This window comes from Eurypyga helias, unplaced genomic scaffold (genome assembly GCF_000690775.1).
Source record: "Eurypyga helias isolate BGI_N326 unplaced genomic scaffold, ASM69077v1 scaffold18433, whole genome shotgun sequence".
Lineage (NCBI taxonomy): Eukaryota > Metazoa > Chordata > Aves > Eurypygiformes > Eurypygidae > Eurypyga > Eurypyga helias.
This window is the reverse complement of record NW_010242222.1, coordinates 52,704-73,603: the sequence shown is the minus strand read 5'-3', so window position 1 is coordinate 73,603 and position 20,900 is coordinate 52,704. Positions and strand designations below refer to the sequence as shown.

The 20,900-nt window shown below is 45.7% G+C and overlaps 1 protein-coding gene across 1 annotated transcript in view; it reads right to left on the bottom strand.

Annotated features, from left to right (window-relative positions):
* Nucleotides 1-3,963: 3,963 nt before the first annotated feature.
* The window catches only part of UBE2F (ubiquitin-conjugating enzyme E2F (putative)), a 67,347-nt gene continuing 50,410 nt past the window's right edge, over nucleotides 3,964-20,900 (bottom strand). Inside the window, exons 9-10 of the mRNA XM_010149025.1 lie at nucleotides 4,821-4,899; nucleotides 3,964-4,094 (exon numbers count right to left, since the gene is read on the bottom strand). Of these exons, the coding sequence (XP_010147327.1) occupies nucleotides 3,964-4,094; nucleotides 4,821-4,899 (210 nt within the window). The remainder of the gene's footprint in view (nucleotides 4,095-4,820; nucleotides 4,900-20,900) is intronic.

Below are 20,900 nucleotides of genomic sequence, written 5' to 3'. Positions count from 1 at the left end.
GTCTCTACTCCCGACGTTAAACGCCACGTCTAGACACCGAGCAATTCTGATTTTGCAAAATGATGACAAAAACGCTTTCGTAGATCTAAATTCTTACTGCAGGGGGGGAAGACAACTCCAAACCCAAAAAGCACCACTGCTGTTTCTACTGGGACTATTTGGAAAAAAGCAGCATTGTGGGGGAGAAACAGTAAGTTTTGGACCTTGTTGTGAAAGGTTTCTGTACATGTCTAGTGGAAGGTGTCCCTGCCCACGGCAGGGGGATGGAACTGGATGGGCTTTAAGGTCCCTTCCAACCCAAACCATTCCATGATCCTGTGATGTAAGTAGGTTACAGAACTGATGGGAAAAGTAGTGACCTGCCTGCCAGGACGCTGCTCTGGGGAGAAGTCGACGGCGTGTTGCAGAGAGGGAAGCGTTAGCACTCCGACCATGGAGCAGCACATCCGTCTGAGCTTCTCAGAGCTTAAGTAGGAACGGTTTCCCTCGCACTTCCACAAACTTTTGGTTGTTTGCCAGTCGTTACTGGATAGATACAGGGGGAAAAAGCACTCTCTGAAGTTATCAGAAGAGGAAAGGGCTCTGGATTAGGAGGCAGTGTGTGCAAGCTGCAGGGTAGGCAGGGATAACTACATCCAACTCCCACTCTGCAAAGGAAAGGGAACCAAGCCAGCTATGAGGGCAAAGCAGCTTCCCAAAGAAAAACGTTCCCTGGATCAAATGTGATTCAGGTCCTGACACTTGGCAAATCTGCCCTTTGCTTTACGGAGCAGCTTGGCTGGAGGCAGAGGGCAGAGACTTCTGAGAGCCCTCTGCTCACAGAGCCACAGTGCCCAACGACTGTCCTACGGGGACAGGCTGGGAGAGTTGGGGGTGTTCAGCCTGGAGAAGAGAAGGCTCCGGGGAGACCTTATAGCACCTTCCAGTGCCTGAAGGGGCTACAAGGAAGCTGGGGGGGACTTTTTACGAGGGCCTGTAGTGACAGGACAAGGGGTAACGGGTTTAAATTGAAAGTGGGGAGGTTTAGATTGGATATCAGGAAGAAATTCTTCCTGGAGAGGGTGGGGAGGCACTGGGACAAGTTGCCCAGAGAAGCTGTGGATGCCCCATCCCTGGAAGGGTCCAAGGCCAGGCTGGATGAGGCTTGGAGCAACCTGGTCTAGTGGAAGGTGTCCCTGCCCATGGCAGGGGGTTGGAACTGGATGGGCTTTAAGGTCCCTTCCAACCCAAACCATTCCGTGATTCTATGGTTCTATGACTCGAGCTTTGCCCTGGCCATGCCCCATTTTCTTATGACCATTTATGACTCTGCCCAAGTCGCTGAAAACAATGAAAACCTCCTGGGAGTTAAAGCAGGGAGACTGCTCTGCCACTCGACGCCCCGTGTCAGGCACCTGTCTCCTCGCTTCTCCAACGCTGCCGGGGTCAGCCCCAGGCTGGTGCCGGGCACAGGGACCATCTCGTCGATGCAGTTGTGGGAAAAAGCGCGCCCTTCCGGAAAATTACCTGAGTCATCCCGATTACACTGCTGTTAACCTCCCCTGTGCTGCAAACGCACTTCCACCCACGAGGACGCCGCTCGTTCCCAAGAGAGGATATGTCCCCGGGATCTGAGATCGTAATGGGTAAATTACAAGCGCAGAGGAAATCGGAGCTGCCTGGCTCTGGCGAGAGGGTTCTTCTGCTGGTCACCCTCTGCGCAAGTCAATGTTCAGAGCGACGGGTCTGGCAGGTGAGGCACACCGGAGCTCAGACTCCTTGCTTGCACTCAGCAACCTGCTGTAGGTTTCCACTCCAAAGCCATGCATTTTTCTGAGGAATGCAAGGGAAAAGCTTTTTTCTTAAGTCACTTCTTTGCCTAAAGCACCTAAAACAAAGGCTTTCAAACATCTGCATTTCTTCCACATTCGTATCATTACCTCAGCCAGTCAAACCATCTGCAAGAGCTTAATCAACTCCCCTGAACCTGAAAGAGGCTCCATCCATAATCAAAGTGTTATGAAAGATGGATAATGGTTTCTATAAATACTTTCAGCATTAGAAAAGTAATGTTTTTCCTATTTACATCTGTTAGCAAAATTAGTAGCTGTGCTGTTGCTCAGTTGCTCATTTGCAAATGTACTTTGTGCTCACTGGGGAAAAGGCTTCAAAGGCTCTAACAAGGACACGGAATATAAAACGGGGAGACAATCCAAGAAAACTCCAGCGCAGCTCTCGAAATGCAAGAATACTGCAGGGGAAAAAAAAAAAAAAGTATTCTGTTGGGGCTGCCACAACTTGAGTGAGAACAACAAACCCCAAACGGGGCGGTTGGGTGTGCAGAGGAAGGATTGACTGCAGTAAGTGTGGAGATAAAGAAAAGCAATGACTCAGAGGGCGAACTCGTAGGAAAAGATGGTTTTGGACTGGGACGGTACTGTTGTCCTTAACAAGACGGTTAAGCTGTAATCAAAGAGTAATAAAAACCCCACAGCAAAAATCAAACAGCTTCCAAAACAAACACATCAAGATTGAAATCCTTTTAGGGCTAAATTCTTTTCCAGTTTGGCAAAAGCTGGAAGAGCTGAGGTTAGCCTCTCACACAACGGATCCCGTTCTTCCCTCGAGGAGCTCCTTCTCCCACTCAGCAACTCATAAACTGTCAGCGTGGCCTCCGCAGGCACTTGCACCGGCTGGGGACCTGTGAGCTGAAGAGAATTGCGGGCCAATGAAGATGCTGGGGCTCTAGCGACAATTCCTTCACTAGCCCTCCAAATCCAGCGATCCTGAAGGACAGGGAAGGCAAAGGCCACGATGCGCCCAGCACCGGCTATCGCCCCGCTGGCGCCTTCAGGCGTCGCAGCGACGAGCGCGCGTCCCCGTCGTCCAGGACGTCGGATCAGCGTGCGGAGCAGCTCACATCTGAGCGGCGGCAGCGTACGTCAGGAAAGCGCGGCTGCGAGTTCTGGGTCAGCTACGAGCGCTGTGGGATTCGTTACAAATAAGGGGAAACAAAAAGTCTGCTTACACCGAGACGACAGGTCTGCCTGGCCGAAGGTGGATATGTACTTCAGTTCGTCAGATGCACCGTGGGGCATTTAATTAGAACAAATCTTCAGTGTTTCCTAACCCCCTTTAGAAGAAATCAGGCAATAGATCTTTGCTTCAGTATCCAGGAATAAAGGAGAGTTTCTGATTTTACTGGAAGGAGGTTAACAAGACCCTCCTGCTTTCCCCACGTCAAGGTTTTGTTCTCTCAGAAATAAAAAGCAGTGTTCTTGAAGAAAATGTTCAGAACCAGCTACTTCCTATTAGGAAGACAGATGTTAGGACGTCAAGGGCTGGTGCAGGGCTATCCATTTAGACCAGGGAATGAGGTTAAGTGGAAAACCTCATACTAGACAACAGACAAAGACAAATCCCAGTCCATGAGGAACTCAAACATAAGTAAGAATAACAGCACGGCAAGGAAGAGACTACGCTGACTTATGCAACACATCAGCTCGAATATTCTACAGTGCAATCACCCTGAAAAATGAGGGCCTGAGCAAGCCAGCCTGAAGCTAACACAATGAAAGATCTGGGCATGCTGCCCCTCATCAGCTCTAAAGATATCCCTGTCTTGAAAAGTCCTAAACAGCCTTGCTGTTGCCTACCCTTCCTTGAGCTAAGAGCCAACTGCATCCACCGAGTTGCTGACAAAGTCCAGCGCTAAACAAGGTGAAGATGAAAACATTAATTTGCGTCCTAAATTCTTGGACCCAGATCTCAAATCAAAACCCCGAGGAGTTCCTGGAGGCTCAGATCTATTTATAGCTCTCTTGTGAGTCTCTCTGGAAGAGCAGCGGGAGAGAACGCACACGGAATGGGTCAAAGGAATGGAGATGACTCTCCCGGCTGGAGGAATCCGCTGCATTTGCTGTGCCAAGGGCAGCGCTGAAAGGAAAGGTGAGGTCAGCACTCCAGCCCGGAATGCTGCAAGTCTTACAGCACCCATCTGTAACGACGATGCCGCAACGCAATTGCTCCTAAGTACGATGTGTCAGTGTTAGGAGCTCTGGGACAACCAGCTGATATCCCTGGTAAAACAAACGACACCACGAAGAAATCAGCCCCTTCAGAAGAGAAAAAGATAGCAAAGAGCTCAAGTTATAGCTTAGCTATGCCTTTATGCATTTCTTTTGTAAAGATTAATTGAATCATCCCATAGAAAGAACTGTCTGCAGAGCTGTCCTGAAATCTCCTGGCATACTGCATCTGGGGATGAAGCACCAGGAAACCCAACAAAGGATTCCTGAAGTACCGCAGCAATCACCACGTTTGGCAAAACCTTTCCTACCCTAATGAGTTTTGAAAGCATTACCTTCTTACTGTTTCTGTGGGTACAGAATTAGCTGTGTCGCCTCAGACTCCTCCCTGCCGTACCCCTGGATCCCACAGCAACCTCCTGGGAACTCTCTTTTTCACTACAATGGGTTTTACCATGCCACTCTTTCTGTAAACCTTGAGAATTAGCAAGGCAAGATGAAGAAGCAGTAGCTTCCAAGCCTTGCCCTTAATTACTTCTTAAGCAACCTTAGTAGCATGTGTCTTTCTACTGCTGGAGTAAGAGCCAGCAGTGCTGAAAATGAAAAAAAACGAGAGTTGTGCAAAAATCCCCTAAAATTGATGTATACAGTAGTCTGGCTACTAATTATTTCAAATGTGGCTAAATAGAGACAAGGAAAAAAGACAAATGCAAGTAAAAATATGCAGATCTCGTGTCGAGTACGAAGTAACGGGACTCCCTGCGGCACCTGAATAGCGGGCGGGTGGTTCTCCTTACCAGAAGAAAGCCTCACCTGGCATGCCAGAGTCTATTCGCAACCCACACGGTTTTATCCCTGTCGCTAGGGAATATCTAGCACGATCAAGAAAGGGCTTTAAAAGACACATTCAGCAAGCAAAGATGGCAAAATCTGACTGCCTACGGATTTGCAGACTATCATTACTCCTCTCCTCCACCCCCCCAGTACAGCTTTTCCTTGATGCTCTTCTCAGCCTCCTCCCCCTCAGCAAGAGCTGCAGTTCCCTCCCCATCCCGCAGCCTCTTGGGTTGCCACAAGCCCAGTTGAAGGCCAAGAGCGTGGTCCGCTCCGAGCCGCAGGCGCCCTCACGAGCCTGAGGGTATCCCACCCGGAGCGGGTCACGGCTAAGCTCTCACAGGAGCTCTCCTGGTAGCTCCCTCCCAAACCATCCTCTCTTCACTGCTGCTGACAGTTTTTGTGACAGTTACGGGATCTGGATGTACAGACTCTGCTGCTCTGTCAAACCTGATGGAAACTGATGCGTGTTCCAAAGCTGTGGGGACGGAGGGGGAGGCTGGGATGAGGGAAGAGGACAGATGGATGGAATCACTGCATAAACCTTAGTCCTTTAGAATAATAAAAAAAAAAAGACTAAAAAGCAGAGTATTTGCTAAGGGTTCACTTCCGAGCTCCAAGACAAACAGATTAAGTGTGGACTAGATAAATGGACAGTGAGGTGGCCTGAACCAGCCGAAATGCTGGGCTCGGGGCGTTGTGATCAGTGGCACAAAGTCCTGGTGGAGTATTCAAGGGGTTGATACTGAGGCCAATACTGTTTAATCCCGTCACCAGTGACCTGGACGAAGGGGCAGAGTTGCTAGTGACACAGAACTGAGAGGAGTGGCTGATGCACCAGAGAGCTGTGCTGCCACTGAGAAGGACCTTGAGAGGCCACAGAATTGGACGGAGAGGGACGTCGTGAGGTTCAAGAAGGGGACATGCAAAGCCTTGCCGACGAGTGACGCCATCCATCAGTACCTGCTGGGCGCCGGCTGGGTGGCAAGCAGCTTTGCAGAGGAAGACCTTGGGATCCTGATGGCACCCAGCTGACCATGGGCCACCACAGAAGACTACCAGCATCCTGGGCTGTGGCCGCTACCATCCCAGCACGGGTAGCAGGTCAGGGAAGGGCTGAGGAGACACATCTGGAGTGCTGTGCCCAGTTCCAGGCGCCCCAGGACTGGAGAGACAGGGACCTGCCACAACGATGAACAATGAATTGGAGCATCTGTCACACAAGGAGAGACAGAGTGGGACTGCTCCGTCTGGAGAAGAGAAGGCCTGAGGGGACCTCAGGAGATATAAATACCTGATGGGGGGAGTGCAAAGAAGACGGAGCCAGACTGCTCAGTGCACAGGGACATTGGGAAGAAATTGAAATACAGGAAATTTCTTTTAAACATTAGAAACAGTTTTTTATGGTAAGGGTGGTGGAACATGGGAACAAGCTGCCCCGAGAGGTTGTGGAGTCTCCGTCCTTGGAGATACTCAGAATCAGACTGGATGTGGTCCTGGGCAAACTGCTACAGCTGACTCTACCATGAGCATGGGGGGCTGGACTAGACAATCTCCAGGGGTCCCTGCCAACCTGAGTGACCCTGTGAAACGCCTTCTGAAAACATCTCAAGGATCAAGTGCTGGAAAACCTACAGTTACACACCAAACAGCCTTTCTAACATAACTCAGAGTCACTGTTTACTTGGTTACACTCAGCATAAGAAAGAGCAAATGAATTTTCCTACCAAGGCCTCTAACTTGCAGTCACATTAAAAACACAAGCTTATTTTCACATAGCGTGCCAGCTGCCTAGCAAAGTTTTCCAGTGTCTCTTTACTCCATTTCATCATTATCCATCATTTTGTGTTTCTTCAAATTATTCTGCTGCTGTTACAAGAATATTAGATTGACAGACTCCAAAACAATATCCAGCTTTTATCAGCGAAGTGAAAGGCTAGAAAGCAGAAATCCTCCCAACATGACAGTGGCACTGAGGTTGACACATTTATCCATACCAGAGTGACGCAGTGGACGTAGGAACGTTCCATTAAAAGTGTAATTTTTAGTCTTGAGGAACAGGGGAGGAAAGCATCAGGCTTGTCAACTCAGTAATTCTTTTACTCTCAGCTCCACAGAAATTCTTTTGTTCTACACCTAATTACTATTATCTCATATTCCAGTATGCTCAAGACTAGATTGTTTAGCTTCTAATCTATGGATAGCTTCCCCTCCCCAATTACAGTTTTACAGTCTAGGAAACTTTAATCAAAAGATTACTTTAAACATGAAGTGCCCTGCTGTTCTATATCTCTCCCCACTTACAACAATTTACATTAATCATGTTAAATTGATTGCTTCCAATGATCAAGGCAAAATCTTTCTTTTTCCTTTTCCCATATTTCAGTAGCTATCTGTACTGCACTGCCTTGTTCAGGAAATTATCCTCCTCACGGCAGCCTTTATTTTTATTTTTTAAAAGATGGCCACCAGCTTTAATCAAACACAAGAGATCTTCCCTTCAGCCAAGGAATTATAGCTGAGACTGCTTGTAGAATACAGTCATTGTATCATGGTTGAGTAACCACCCATGGTAAGGATGAACGAATGGTGTGGAGCCATGGCCAAGCCATTCAGAGCAACTCTCCTCTCAGCTGCACGAGGAGAGGGGTTTCCAAAACCCAGGTGAAGCCTCTTTTTGTCAGTGTTACGCAGTGCCAAAGAGGGGCTCCTCAGCGGAGAACATGGGCTGGCCGTAGGGTTGAAGTTCGTAAGGCGTACGAAAGAAAACCCGTAGGCCAAGAGTCTCAGCTGTGACTGCAGTCAGTGCCGATTTAAACCACAGTCCAACCTCAGCTCTGAAAACCAGAAAAAGCATTTATTTTGCAGGCAGATAAAAACCGTAGCATGTCAAGCCTAGGTTGCAAAATTGGTTGCTTCTTCCTTTGTGCATTTTAGCATATATGTATATATATACATAAGAGGAGAACCTTTGGCACCTGCAACTAAGAAGGGCAGCACAGCAGAGCAAAGTGGTCTGTCTTTCCTCCTTCATAACTGAACCTGGCAGAGCACAGCAAACAGGCGAGAAAGGTTGTCTGTGTAGGAACATGACAGCAAGACTGAGACACATTCAAGTCAAAATTAAGGAAAGGATAGGAAACAGAATGCAATTTAAATGCCAGGGTGTTAATCCAGGTCTAAGAAGATCCCAATGAATGCCCAGACCCCCACTGTTCTATTGTCCTATCCAGGGTGAATCATTTGTGTCTCTCCATCACTACATTCCCACCTGCAAAGAAGCAAAAATGGGACGCGTTCTCCATCGGTGCGCTTTGTTTCCACTGATGAAATGCCCTAAATGAGGTCTAGGCATTAGATCTCAAATTGAACAGTGACTCAGAGCAAACTGAGAATACCCCTTCCTACCTAGGCAGTGAGAGGAGGTACCTCTATCCTCTTACCATGACAACGTGTCATCTGCTTCAGGGCTCCGGCAGCAATTTGTGTAACTTTAAGTCCCATCTACAGCAAACTCTGCTCAAAATCGCAATGCTGCATGATCAGACTAAATTCCTAGTCGTCAGGCCCTATTCTAGTCACACAAAAATAAGTGTCAAACAAAAATAAGTGCCAAACATAACTACAAATTCTACTGTAAACCAACATTAACCAGCTTCATGACACTGATCAGTAAAAAACCCTACCCTCTTATTCTTTAAATCTATTTCTTCAGTTTATTATTAAAGATATCAAAATGAAATCACTTATAATTACAACTAGTCATTACAAGAATCACCAGACAAGGTGACTTCCCTTGATGGCAGGCAGTGGGGAAAAGTACCCCAAATTTGCAGTGATGAAACAATAATTTTCATTCCTGATGATCCAAACAAGAGCCTGAAACCAAAGGATCATCTCTGTTGCCGTCTGTTAAATCTTTCACATTTATCTGCCTAATTAAGCAATGATGGACATCATTTTCAGACAACATGAAACGAAATGTTCAAAATATGTCCAAACCTGGTTTACTGCCTCCTATTAAACATAATTCCTATTTATTTTTCAAGAGGGATTTCAGCTCACGGGTTCAACGTGCTGAATGCTACTCCAGAATCAAAAGCAGCTCTTGTTTTCTACAAGCACTGTAAGTACTCTGCAACCTATAAAGGACTTATTTTTAGTTGAGTGATATGCTAATACCCCGGCAGCGTCAGACCCGCGCTTCGCTGCGGTAACGCACCAATCGTTAGCTATCTCGTCCCTACAGATTTCACTGCTGGCGAGTATGCACCTCATCAGGTTCTTCTGGCCAGCAGCGCCATGAAAAGTTGCTTCTGCCGTCGCAGCCAAATAAAACGCAGTAAAAAAGCAATTGCCCAATCCTCCGGGATCAATATCTGGAATCTAAGCACAAAATTAGAGCGCCTGGCCATAAGCTGACATAGTGGAGAGCACTACCTAACCAGGGAGGTCACGTAATAACCAGCATCCTGACGATACCCTCAGATGAGAAAATCCAGTGGGAGCCTTGATTAAAGGGTTCTGGATAGATACATCTGTTGAACTGTTCCTATGAAACTCCTAGAAAGCCTGATTATTTTTTTCCAGTGCTAAAACCAAGTGCAAAATCTGCTGAAAGTGCTGTAAACGTTACAAACCGTGGGCTCCGATGGACAAGGAGGGGCACGACTGCATGTAAGAATGGCGGCTACGGGCAACCCAGACACTCAACAGAAGGGCTCAAAAGCAGTAACTTATTTGTAGGTTCCGCTGAGTAATAAAATACATAACATGGCAAGTAATTTGCAGGTTACATGGTAAATGTTTTACCAAGCTCCTTTTAAACGCCAGAAAACACCACCATTCTGGCTTGACAGATTTTGTTACTGAACGTTCACACTAGTGACAAGGCGGTCGGTACAGGATGACAAGCTGAAGTTTTCAGCTGGTTTCATCCCAAGTCTGCCAACGCAGGGCTGGAATCCATAGAAAAGACCCACTCCCTGACAACACTTCACTTGGCAGCTGCAACCAACCCGCTTTCTCTTCATCTCCTTTGCCAAAACGAATGCGAGGCTAAACAAGGTACTATTTAAGTCAGGACCGGCGTGGTGCTGGAAAGAGATCCCAAAAAGTTGTCTTTATTGCTGATCTACCACTTTCTCATACCACCTTCAACAGGTCATGAAATGACATTTCAGACTATTTTGACAAATGTTCAGCGTGCTATCCCCCCCGACTGAGGCGTACACAAACTTAGTTTCATAGCTAAGAATACAGCGAGCAAGATGCTGTCAGGCACTATCCCTGTGTCAAGTGAGCCAATCAGCCACCCTACCCAAAGGCTCTGGCAGAGGCTCATGCTGTGGATGCGGAGTTGTGTGAGTCAGGAACCTCTGTCTTTAACCAAGAAACAGCCAGCACCACCAGGTACTCTGTACAAGGTGGAGAATGGTGCTTGACTCCATTTTTCTGATGATCTCATACCAAAATTCTCCAGCGTTGCTTCTGCATGACAAGCGTGCCTGCATCCTTCACTCCTCGAGCTGTTTTAGAGCAGGAATCTCTCTCAATAAACTACAGAATAAATTCGATGAAGGCAGAAATTCAAGCAAGCAGCACAGAGCTGTCAGTCATGAATTCAAGGTTACTGACAAGCACACGGCAGGAAACAGGCCAGTAACGTGACACGCCAGATCTCATAACTCTCCGCACAATTAGCAAAATGCCAGGCTACCTACATCACCTTAGAGCTGGGTATTATATCACGTCCTTCCAGTAACAGCTAAGTTACGTTTTGTTTTCATCTCCATTCATTTATGCAAGATTACATTAGGGTACGTTATCCCGGAGTGTCACTAACGGCTCGCGATCCCTCTCCAAACTGCCAACAGCCTTTGTTCTTGCCTACAGGAGACGGGAACGAGCGGTAGGTAATCTGTATTCGTACTTCATTACACCCCTGGGTCTTGTAGGAACAGTTCATGCATTTTCATGGGCCGTGCTGAAACGGAGGAAGGACAGTTAGCTAACGGTGTTTTACGGAGCAGCTGCTACCAGATCAATCCTGAAAAACTCCGAAACGTCTTCAGTTCTTTTTTAACTGAAGGAGAAACTGAGGGCATCCAGCACTCTGCGTGTTTAGATGCACTGTAGGACTTGTGTTTTCTAAGCTACCGTGAAGTGCCAAACTCCAATCTGATCCTTCTGCCCTGCCAATAATTGATAAAGATGCTTTCCCAATATTCTAAACAGGCTGTCAAATAATGCTTTGATTGTCTACATTCTCCATTCCGTTGGACTGACAGATGAAAGATGGGGTTTATTATTAAAACATTTTCGGATTTCAGTTCGTTATACCATTACATTATTAGCCAGGATTTAGGCAACACACTGAAAATGATACAACAACGGGCCCACGTTTTAACCCACTAAAAATAACATAAAACTTCAAGACCTCTAACAGCCAGATGTTTTCAGTGAGGGCCTACAGGACAGAGCCTGGCATTCAGCTAGGAGAAAGACAGGAAAGACGCATGTTGAACGATGGATTCTGAAGTATTCTGACCTGCAAAGGTGGATTTGTAAAGCTGCGGGGCAGATCGCAAAGCCATACTGACCTTTTAAACTCCCACTTGTTCCACAAGTAGGAAAAAGCCTGGGCAATACTGAAAGAGGCACAAGAGCCCTCCACATGGAAACGCGCATGCTGTAGTGATCATTTCCAGACTGGACACAGGGTCACACGCTTTCTCTTAAACATGAGCAGCCAGCCAGACGTTCCCACAACACCCGATGGGCTCCTCTTGGGCCATGCACGCAGGAAACCCTCCTGAGTGAAAAAGCAGCAAGCGCAACGCAGGAGAGCTACCAAGGAACACACTGACTCTTTAGCCAAGCCGCAAACTCAAAAATTCCCGCTTTAATCAAAAGTATTTCCACCCAACAGAACTGTCAAGCTTATTATAATGAAGTGTAGAAGATAATTTAGTGAGAAGGCTCTTCAGTAAAATCCGGCAGAAGGGACTAAGGAGCCTCCCACATCAAACAGAAGGAAGAGCCGTGATGTCTACCTAGAACTGCCGTTCCTCTGTGTCCTGAGCCGTCGCTAAACTCTAAGCCTTTGAGGTTAAAAAAATGAAAACAGTAATGATCAGAAGTTTTCATATATCATTAGCACTGTTCACACACAAAATTTCATAAGGATATGCTTGGGAAACTGGAAGTTTAACAAAGTGTTCGGCTGTGATAGGAAGCTGTTGGCAAGCGTGACGAGTCTGACGAAGAGAATCGGGCTGAAAATAATGCTTTAGTGAATTAAATGAGCATTACTTGTTAAAAATTCCTTGGGGAAGGCATTAGAAAAAACAGTTTGCCATTAAAAACCTTTGGAGTGCATTGCCTGGGCCCAGTCCAATAACAAGCATTCCGATGTAAACTTGGGTAATACAGGGCTGGCGTTTGTTTTACCTTTGACCTACCCATAGGCATTTGACTACTTTGCAAAATAAAAGCATTTCAGCTGTTTTTAGTTTTGTCAAGGAACACTACCCATCAAAGGAACACAGATATTGCACGTAATCCATAAGTATCTGGAAATCAAAAAACTTGCTTAGAGCTATTACATCTACTTTTTACAAGAGCCTGTAGTGATAGGACAAGGGGTAATGGGTATAAATTGAAATCAGGGAGGTTTAGATTAGATATCAGGAAGAAATTATTCACAGAGAGGGTGGTGAGGGACTGGAACAGGTTGCCCAGAGAAGGTGTGGATGCCCCATCCCTGGATGTCTTCAAGGCCAGGCTGGATGAGGCTTTGAGCAACCTGGTCTAGTGGAAGGTGTCCCTGCCCATGGCAGGGGGGTTGGAACTGGATGGTCTTTAAGGTCCCTTCCAACCCAAACCATTCTGTGATTCTATGATTCTACAGTGACACGATGGAGCATCTGATGGAGCACCACAAGATTTCATTTATTATATTTTACATCTATAAAAGTTTATATTGAAATGTCTTTTACAGGATCCTGGACAATTTTGGTGAGTACTAGCCAAACAAACTGTTTTGCGCCCAAATTTGCCAACAGTCACTATAGATCAGTAGGTAATTTTTCTAATTCTCAGACAGATTTACTTCCAGATACTTAACTAAACCTAACAAGTAGAAAACCCAGCAAAGAACATCCAGGGGAAAGCTTTTGCTTTCAGCCACACAAACACAATTAACTCAAAGCTGGAAGAAATGGTCCTGCAGATCCCTCAGTCTCCATGTACAAAGAGGTGAACCAACCCAAATGCTTCACACAAGAAAAGCGAATGCACTAAAGGATGCATTCCCTACAGCAGGCAGGGTACCTCTGCTCTTGAGTGCTGCAGCCTGAGTCTCAAAGAACTAAGCCACTCTGTCCTCGAGTTCCACATAAGGCCAAAGATAAAAACCAAAAAAGCAGAGTCTAAGTGGTTTGAAGATAAGGAAAATAATACAAAAGCTGTTTATTAGAATCATCTTATGGATGCTTCTTTTGTTACCCACACAGATGTTAGCTACTGTCTCAAGTGAAGGGCAACAGCTCACTTACTCAGGGGTTTCAGCAAGCAGAGGTGTTGATCTGCACTGAAGACGCGGATCTGTACAGGAGCCTGTGCCGGCTGGCTGTCACTGCCACCTGCTCTTCCTGCTTCTGTGAATTTTGGGATGGTTCCGGAGACGCGGCAAGGGAAGAGACCTGATCTCTTCTGCACTGGAAGAATCACTGCAGGAGCTAAGAGAGCTAAGTACTCAAATGTCTACTCAAAAGCCTTTGATATAAAAATAACAGAAAAAAGAGCAGGTGTGACAGAGACAATACTGTAAGATCAGTTAATTAAACCAGAAGACGTGAGGAAGAAATACAGATAATGAACATTTTTTCCCAAACTTTCAGGCTTTAATTTTGTGTTACTGTCTGTCTGCTTAGAGGATCCACCACACCTACGACATGCTAGCATTTCCATCGTGCTTTTCATTCAGATGCACCCAATAACCTTTCAAACAGACTGATCTCCTGATACATGAAGTTACATTAATAGCAGAAAACTAAATTCAAAGTGATCAATGACAAGAGATCAAGAAGAATCCAAGTTTGAAGACGCTATTTAGTTTCAAGCTCATTTCTTCAGCTACAGAGAAAAACAGATTTTCAAGGTAGTCTTAAATCTAAATGTAATTACACTCTTATTATGTATAAGCACAGAAATAAAAAGCCAGGAGGATAAAAGTACAGCTGGCCATGGCATTACTTTGGAAGAGTCTTTAGGAGGATCAGATCTGAAATGATACACAGGCAGCGAGCTCTGGGACTTTTTAACTGTCTGAAGGCGTTATCAGTCTAAGGACAAATTACTCTCAGACAGCAGAGATGATCCCAAATCTGCCGGCGTCGGTATTTAGCACCCTGCAGCGTAGCTCGGAAGGGAAAGCACAGGGCTCCCAGACTGGGTGGCCCATTGGTTTACAGTGTCTGGTGGAACCCGAGTGAGACAAGAACAGTAAACCCTTTCCGCTCTGAAAACGTGCTTCACCAGCCAAATGTAGTAGTTTCTCATTTAAAACAAAAAAACACCCAAACCCAGAAGCAAAAAAATCCCAGCAAGGATGAAATCACTCCTGGTGAAAAGGAAGTTCTACAGTTTCAAGTTATTGCTGGTTCTTGGTGGCTCCAGAACTAAAGGCTATGCTGATCCACGACCGTTTTTGATGCAGAGGGACAATTCAGGAAGAAATTCAACTTCCTATACTTCCAAAGGGATGCCTAAAGATCTTCTACAGACACACCTGTATTTGTTTCTTACTTACGGCGTTACTTACAGGCAGACCTCTTGCTGACAACCTTCTCTTGCAATGACATACACCTGTTTTCAGAAGACACATTCATGTTCTCTCCAGAATCTGGCCCAGGCGCTGGCATTTTGCCGGGCGATGCTGCTTCTTGCCCAGTTGCCCCAGGAAGAGTTTGAGAAATTATTCTATAAAAATCTTAAAGTGTTTGCTCTTTAAGGACTCGAAAAACCTGCATACAATTATGAAGGATTATAAAAGCTCTTCAGTGAAGTATGTAGTCAGGAACTGTTCCTAATTATCAATGGAATTTCATGAGTGCTCTCACTTGTAAAGACAAGACGACTGTCCTCAAGTAATTCAAGGAGAATGTTCATCCCAGAAGACTCATTAGAACAACCTCCAAAGACTGCAAGCAATTGAGAGGAGAGGGTTTTTTTTAAGCCTAGATTCTTCAGGAACTGAGGCTCTGCTGGGCAATTAAAATCCAAAGAGGAAACCTTAAGGGGCATTTTCAGATGCCGTAACACCATGAACGTTATAAATCCATCTCCACAGAAATGATCCTGAAATAAAAACCCTATTTGCTTTATTACCAAAAGGAGCCTTTAATTTAAAAAAAAAAAAAAAAAAAAGGCAAAAGCCAAGCAGTAATGTATTTTCTTGTGTAAAAGACACAGTAGCTGTCCCAGCAGCACGCAAGCAACACAAGGAAAAGTCTGCCCCAGCATTCCTCTTCCCCAGCAGCTTCTGGCCTCACGTGTCACTGATGCCAGCACTGACTGTAGGACTGATCTGAGGGTGCAGTTCATGAAAACGGAGTGTTTTCCCAGGTGAAATGAGGCCCTCAATACTGCCCTTGGTATCTTCTGGAGGATTTTTGCTGGTGTGCTAGTATTACCGTGGTGAGGAATGGGAATGACTTGGTTTGAGCAGGACTAGAGACAGCAACTGTAAGGATGATCCCTTAAAGACTGAAGACAGTCACAAGAACATTATGAATTGTCCAGAGTCATGCTTAACTGCAGCATGTTATAGACAAATTTCAACTTTTCTCACTTCTTCCCTTAATATTCTAGTTGTACACACACCCCTGCCCCTTACAGTAAAAACACAATGTCTACAAGCATCTAAATCTACCGGGAGACAGACAGACTAGAAATACAGTCAGTGACAACTGCAACTGCTAAAATGCAGCAGCTATAGTTAAAACTCATGCTTTCTAAAATCTGGGCCAGAACCATACTCCCCTCCACAAACCTCTGCAAAATAATCTATCATGACAGTATCAAGACAAGAGCTCCAAGCTTCGCTACTGAACTAGTTGTGGGCAAGGCAGGGAAACAATTAAAACGGCCCTTGCTGCCAGCAGCAGAAGGTAGCCAGGGAAAAAAGGCAAAGCCAAGGCCCCTTTTACATAGGGTTGTTGTGCTGCCTGCTCTTTAAGACCAGGCAGACAATTGGGAACCACAATGACGCAGGTACGGGTCGGACACTTGGCACCTGGAGCGCCTGTTGGCAGCAGCGTGCTCCTCCTGGATGTTCGGGGGTCAGCGGGGTGTTTCCAGCAATAATTACACTGAGTCTTCCAACAGCCCTCATTCCTCTGGCTGGGATAAGCAGGGAGAGGTGACACTCCTACTGTTCCATGCATCCCTGTGTTCCGTAATCGGGAACATGCCATGCTGCCTTCCTAGGAAGATGCAAGGAAAATCAGGGCTTGCTGAATTTGTGTTTACAATGGATCCTTGGCAAATGCACACTTATTCCCATTAGACTTCTCAGCGTTGGCACTTCCCAGCTGCTGGGAAAAGTCTCATGAAAGAAGACATGCTAGATTTTCACGAGGGAAAATATAAAATCCCTTCCAGAGTGCCATCTATCTCACCCTTTCACAGTGACACAGCGGGAAGCGTCTGCACGCACTGAATACCAACAGATGAGGTTCACTGAGAAAACGGAAAGATCGTGGAGGAAAGACAACACAGGGCGATGTCACTCAGCTTCTACGGAAACAACGCAAGACTGTGCGGATGAAGAACTAAACGAGTGTTTGCTAACCTGCGGGGTGACAAAAAATGCTTTAGCCTTTTAACCTGTACCCAACACACCAGGCAAAAACAAGAAAAACGGGACACAGCCTTAGCGCTCTTGATACGGCAGGCCTCGGTGAGGAAGAAAGCAAAGGAGTATTTAGAAAAACCTTCCTACTTCAAGTCACAGGAACAGCATAATGAGTTTTTTCCGTGGTGTACTGCATACAAAGCTTTGAAATGTTTTTTCTGGAAAAGGCAACCACCACTAGGAAATATAAGGGCCTTTAAGGAAGCCAGCGGATTGCAACGTCCTGAGATAGTATCTCAAAGCAACCCTGACAGATGCACGTATGGAAAGTATTTTCTAGATTTCAGCTAATAAATAGCAGACACAGCATCCACAGCACCTCTGGCTAAGTAACATACAAATCCTGACCTACTAAGCTGATTTGGTTTTGTCTTACCAAGCTACATCCCTGTTTTTACAGTATTCAGCCTACCTGGCTGTCGCAGAGAGCAAATCAAGAGAGCTCTAGTTGTTCACTGCACAAGCAGTAAATCCTACAATTTTTAGCACATCATTTTAAAGTAAGTAGTCATTAAAACTTGAACACTTGCTCATTGCTTAGGAATCCATGGAAATCAATTCTAGTGGCAATTAACCGCTCTGGCCATCCACATAATTACTGACAGGCTGACTTCTCTGCTAAACCTAAAGCGGTCCCAGCTAATGGACTAGTAAGCAGTTCTTGAAATTGCACAAGAAAACTCATACTACCAAACTGATGACATTGTATCAGTGTGAGAAGACTGCATGTTGGGAAACACCTCACTCAGTTTACACAGACATCAATCACCTTTTCATTCTGATTTACTGAGCTCTAAACCAAGAGAGGATGATTACTTACCTTCCAGGGATTGGGACCTAACTGCAGTGCAACGTGGGCACCAGGAATGTTCTAAAAAGTTAACGCTACAGAAATGAACAATGCAAAATTTCCCTAAGCTGGAAACAACTATGAGTTAAAGAAAAGTGGGAGGGTGAGGGGAAGTAGGAAGAGTGAAGGGAAACTATGATTTTATCTGAATGCCTTATTAAATGCTGAAAGCCACAGTCAACGAGCTTGCAGGAAGGTTTGTTTAGAAACCGGATGAGCGTGGAAGTAGGTAGCAGCTCTACAGAAATACAGTCACTAAAGAGGATGCAGCCAACATGCCAGAGGGCAAATCCACCCTCCACTGGGACCTGCGTGGGCTGGAGGAAGAGCCAACAGCAACCTCAGGAGGGCCCAGGCCGAATGCAAAACCCTGCCTCTGGGACACACTCAGCCCCTGCATGGGGACAGTGCCAGATGCCAGGCTGGGGACAGCGCTGCAGGGAAGGCCTTGGGCTGAGGAGAGGCTGAGGAACAGGGCTCACTGGTAAAAGCAGCCCCCCCAGTACTGACGAGGAGGTTACGGAGAGGACAGAGCACCCTCAGAGGTGCACGGCAAGAGGACAGGAGATTGAGCTCACAGGCTGAAGGGGGGGATGTCTGACCATATGCAGAACAAGATTGCCATGTGGGTAACTGAGCTTTGGAGGAGCCAACATCACCTGATGACAATCACAAGATCAAGTGACGATTGGCAAAACTGATAGCAATGACGATAAAATCACTTCAACAGTACCAACGCAGGCAAAGATGGGGGTCCCACCTCTGCAAAACTGAAGTCACACATAAGTAGAGGGCTAGCAAGCCTGAATATCGAGATAATCTCTCTATCTAGCATTTGTGAAAATCTGATGACTGCCCAAATTTACTGTACAATCTTCCCAAAAGTTACTGACATCTTGCAAAGCCTGTGGGGAAGACTGTAGAGTTACTCAAGCTGTATAAACCACCGTACATACTTTAAAAAATAATTCATTTTAAAGTGACTTGATGTCCACCGGCTGAGGGAAGCAGCGAGGGACAAGGTTCAGCAACTGGCAGCTCTTTCCTGGAGCTGAAGGAGGCTCCCGAGGCCTGGAAGCTGAAGCTGCACTAACTCAGATTTCAGGTAAGACAGAGGGTTTTTTACAGCAATTAATTGAACAACCTGAGCTCTGAATTTTCTATCATATTTACATCCTGCTTTCCCAAAAACTACAACTATGTGCTCAAATATTAGCCATTAGGAGGTTCCTTCTGCAGGAGGAGATCCTAACTATCCCTCACAGGCTGATCTGTAACACAAACATTCACAGAACAACTGGTTTCCAGGGCTCAATAATAAGGATTTTATAACCATGACGTGATTTCTTCCAGCATCTGCAAGGCTGCAGTCATTTTGATGACTTAATACCAGCCTACAGAACTGAACAAACTCCCGTTTCACATTTGCAATAACCAGAGGGAAGCTTCAGTTTAGCTGTTAACCTCTCAGGCAGCCCCTCTTAGCCTGGAATGTCAGCAAAGGGATCCCAGGATGTGAGATCTGAAATGACATCAGTAAAATACTGAGTCATCTCCTCCAGGAGAACCACAGAAGACAGCTCGATGTCCACTGGCTTTGGCTGTTACAAGCCCACGCTGTCGAATGACCACAGGCACTCTCTCAGAGCGTCTGTTAGACACAGATGTCTGCATGCAGAAGTATCTGTATATAGACAGATTTGCACAGCTGGTTGTGTACAGGCTGTGCATGCGGGCATATACGTTCCATATACACTCTCTGTATATTGTATTACACACGTAAAAATGTCTCAAGGGAAACCCATGAGCATTCCCACATTCATCATATCGTGCACTGTAAGCGGTTTGTTAAGAGACAGGACCACAGCAGTTCCACTTCACAACAAACTGCTTATATGCTACATATCATCTATGCCTGAGAGAGACAAAAACTAACTCAGCGCTGCAACTGCATCCTTTGAGGCCAATTTTACAATCGGCCATTCCTCTCCCTTGCATAATTTACTCTCTCCAGACGAGAGCCCTATTGGTTTTGTCCTGATGCTGCCCTAAGACATACCATGGAAAATCCAGCACTACCTGGTGCTGTCACTGTCAGTGAAATCCCCAGACTAAATTCAGATAAGCTCCAAAAAAAAGTTAACGTGGCAGAACTTGAATTGTACAGATACCTGTGGAGACTACTTCGGGTTTACATTCCCGGCCGGTTGCGCTGAGGTCTAACAATTTACTCGGAGCGCTGGTAATGCTCACCTACCAGAGCCTCAGCAGGCCTGACAAGACTGTACTAGTACTGGGAGCATCTCTCCTTACAACCACCTGCCCAGACACCGGATAAATAAACCGCGTTCCCTCTGTCAGTTAAAAGAAATCAAGTGCCAAATTCCACGCTCAGCAATAGGCTGAGCCCACCATTCCCGAAGTGCTACAAATTTCCCTGGCAAGATATCAGAGAATAGTTCAATCTAACAATTAAAACAAAGAAAATGATTCAGCCTGCTACCTTCACTACACTGGTTTTGTTTCTTGGGCTGTAGCCCCGCTGTGACTGCATTCAGTGTTCTATGGCTTGGAAGGCTTCCTGGCACACTCTGCCAAAATTATACAACAAAACCATTTAAAACACCTCTTCCCGCGTAGGCGTATACTAATTTTTTCTCACCTTAGGCTTACAGTCTCATCCCAGCCCTGCAAACACTGACAAATCCCAGAATAGCTATCAGATCTCATTAAACAAGAAAGCTAGAAAGATGAATTTGCCATCCTGATGTTTCCTCTTGAAAAAATGAGATAAATTAGGTGCACTGCGTGACTTTCCAATGACTTCTTCAAATCAGAAGCTAGAAAGATGAATTTGCCATCCTGATGTTTCCTCTTGAAAAAATGAGATAAATTAGGTGCACTGCGTGACCTTGTGTTTCCAATGACTTCTTCAAATCAACATTTACCTGGAAACTTTCTTCAGTCTTTAACTTCCAATAAGAGTATTGGCAGAGTTTAATTAAAACATCTTGAACATGCCAAGCGTAATTTTCACATGCTCAAGGCATGCATCTAAGTAACACAGTCTTTAACTTCCAATAAGAGTATCGGCAGAGTTTAATTAAAACATCCTGAACACGCCAAGCATAACTTTCACGTGCTCAAGGCATGCATCTCAATAACGGGACATGACTTCAGAAATCCATACAAAGGGGAAATTAGTACTTTCTCCACCTCCACGCGCAATCTCAGTTGAGAGGCATATCTCACAGGTATTCACCAAGCCACTAATCAATCCCATCTTTTG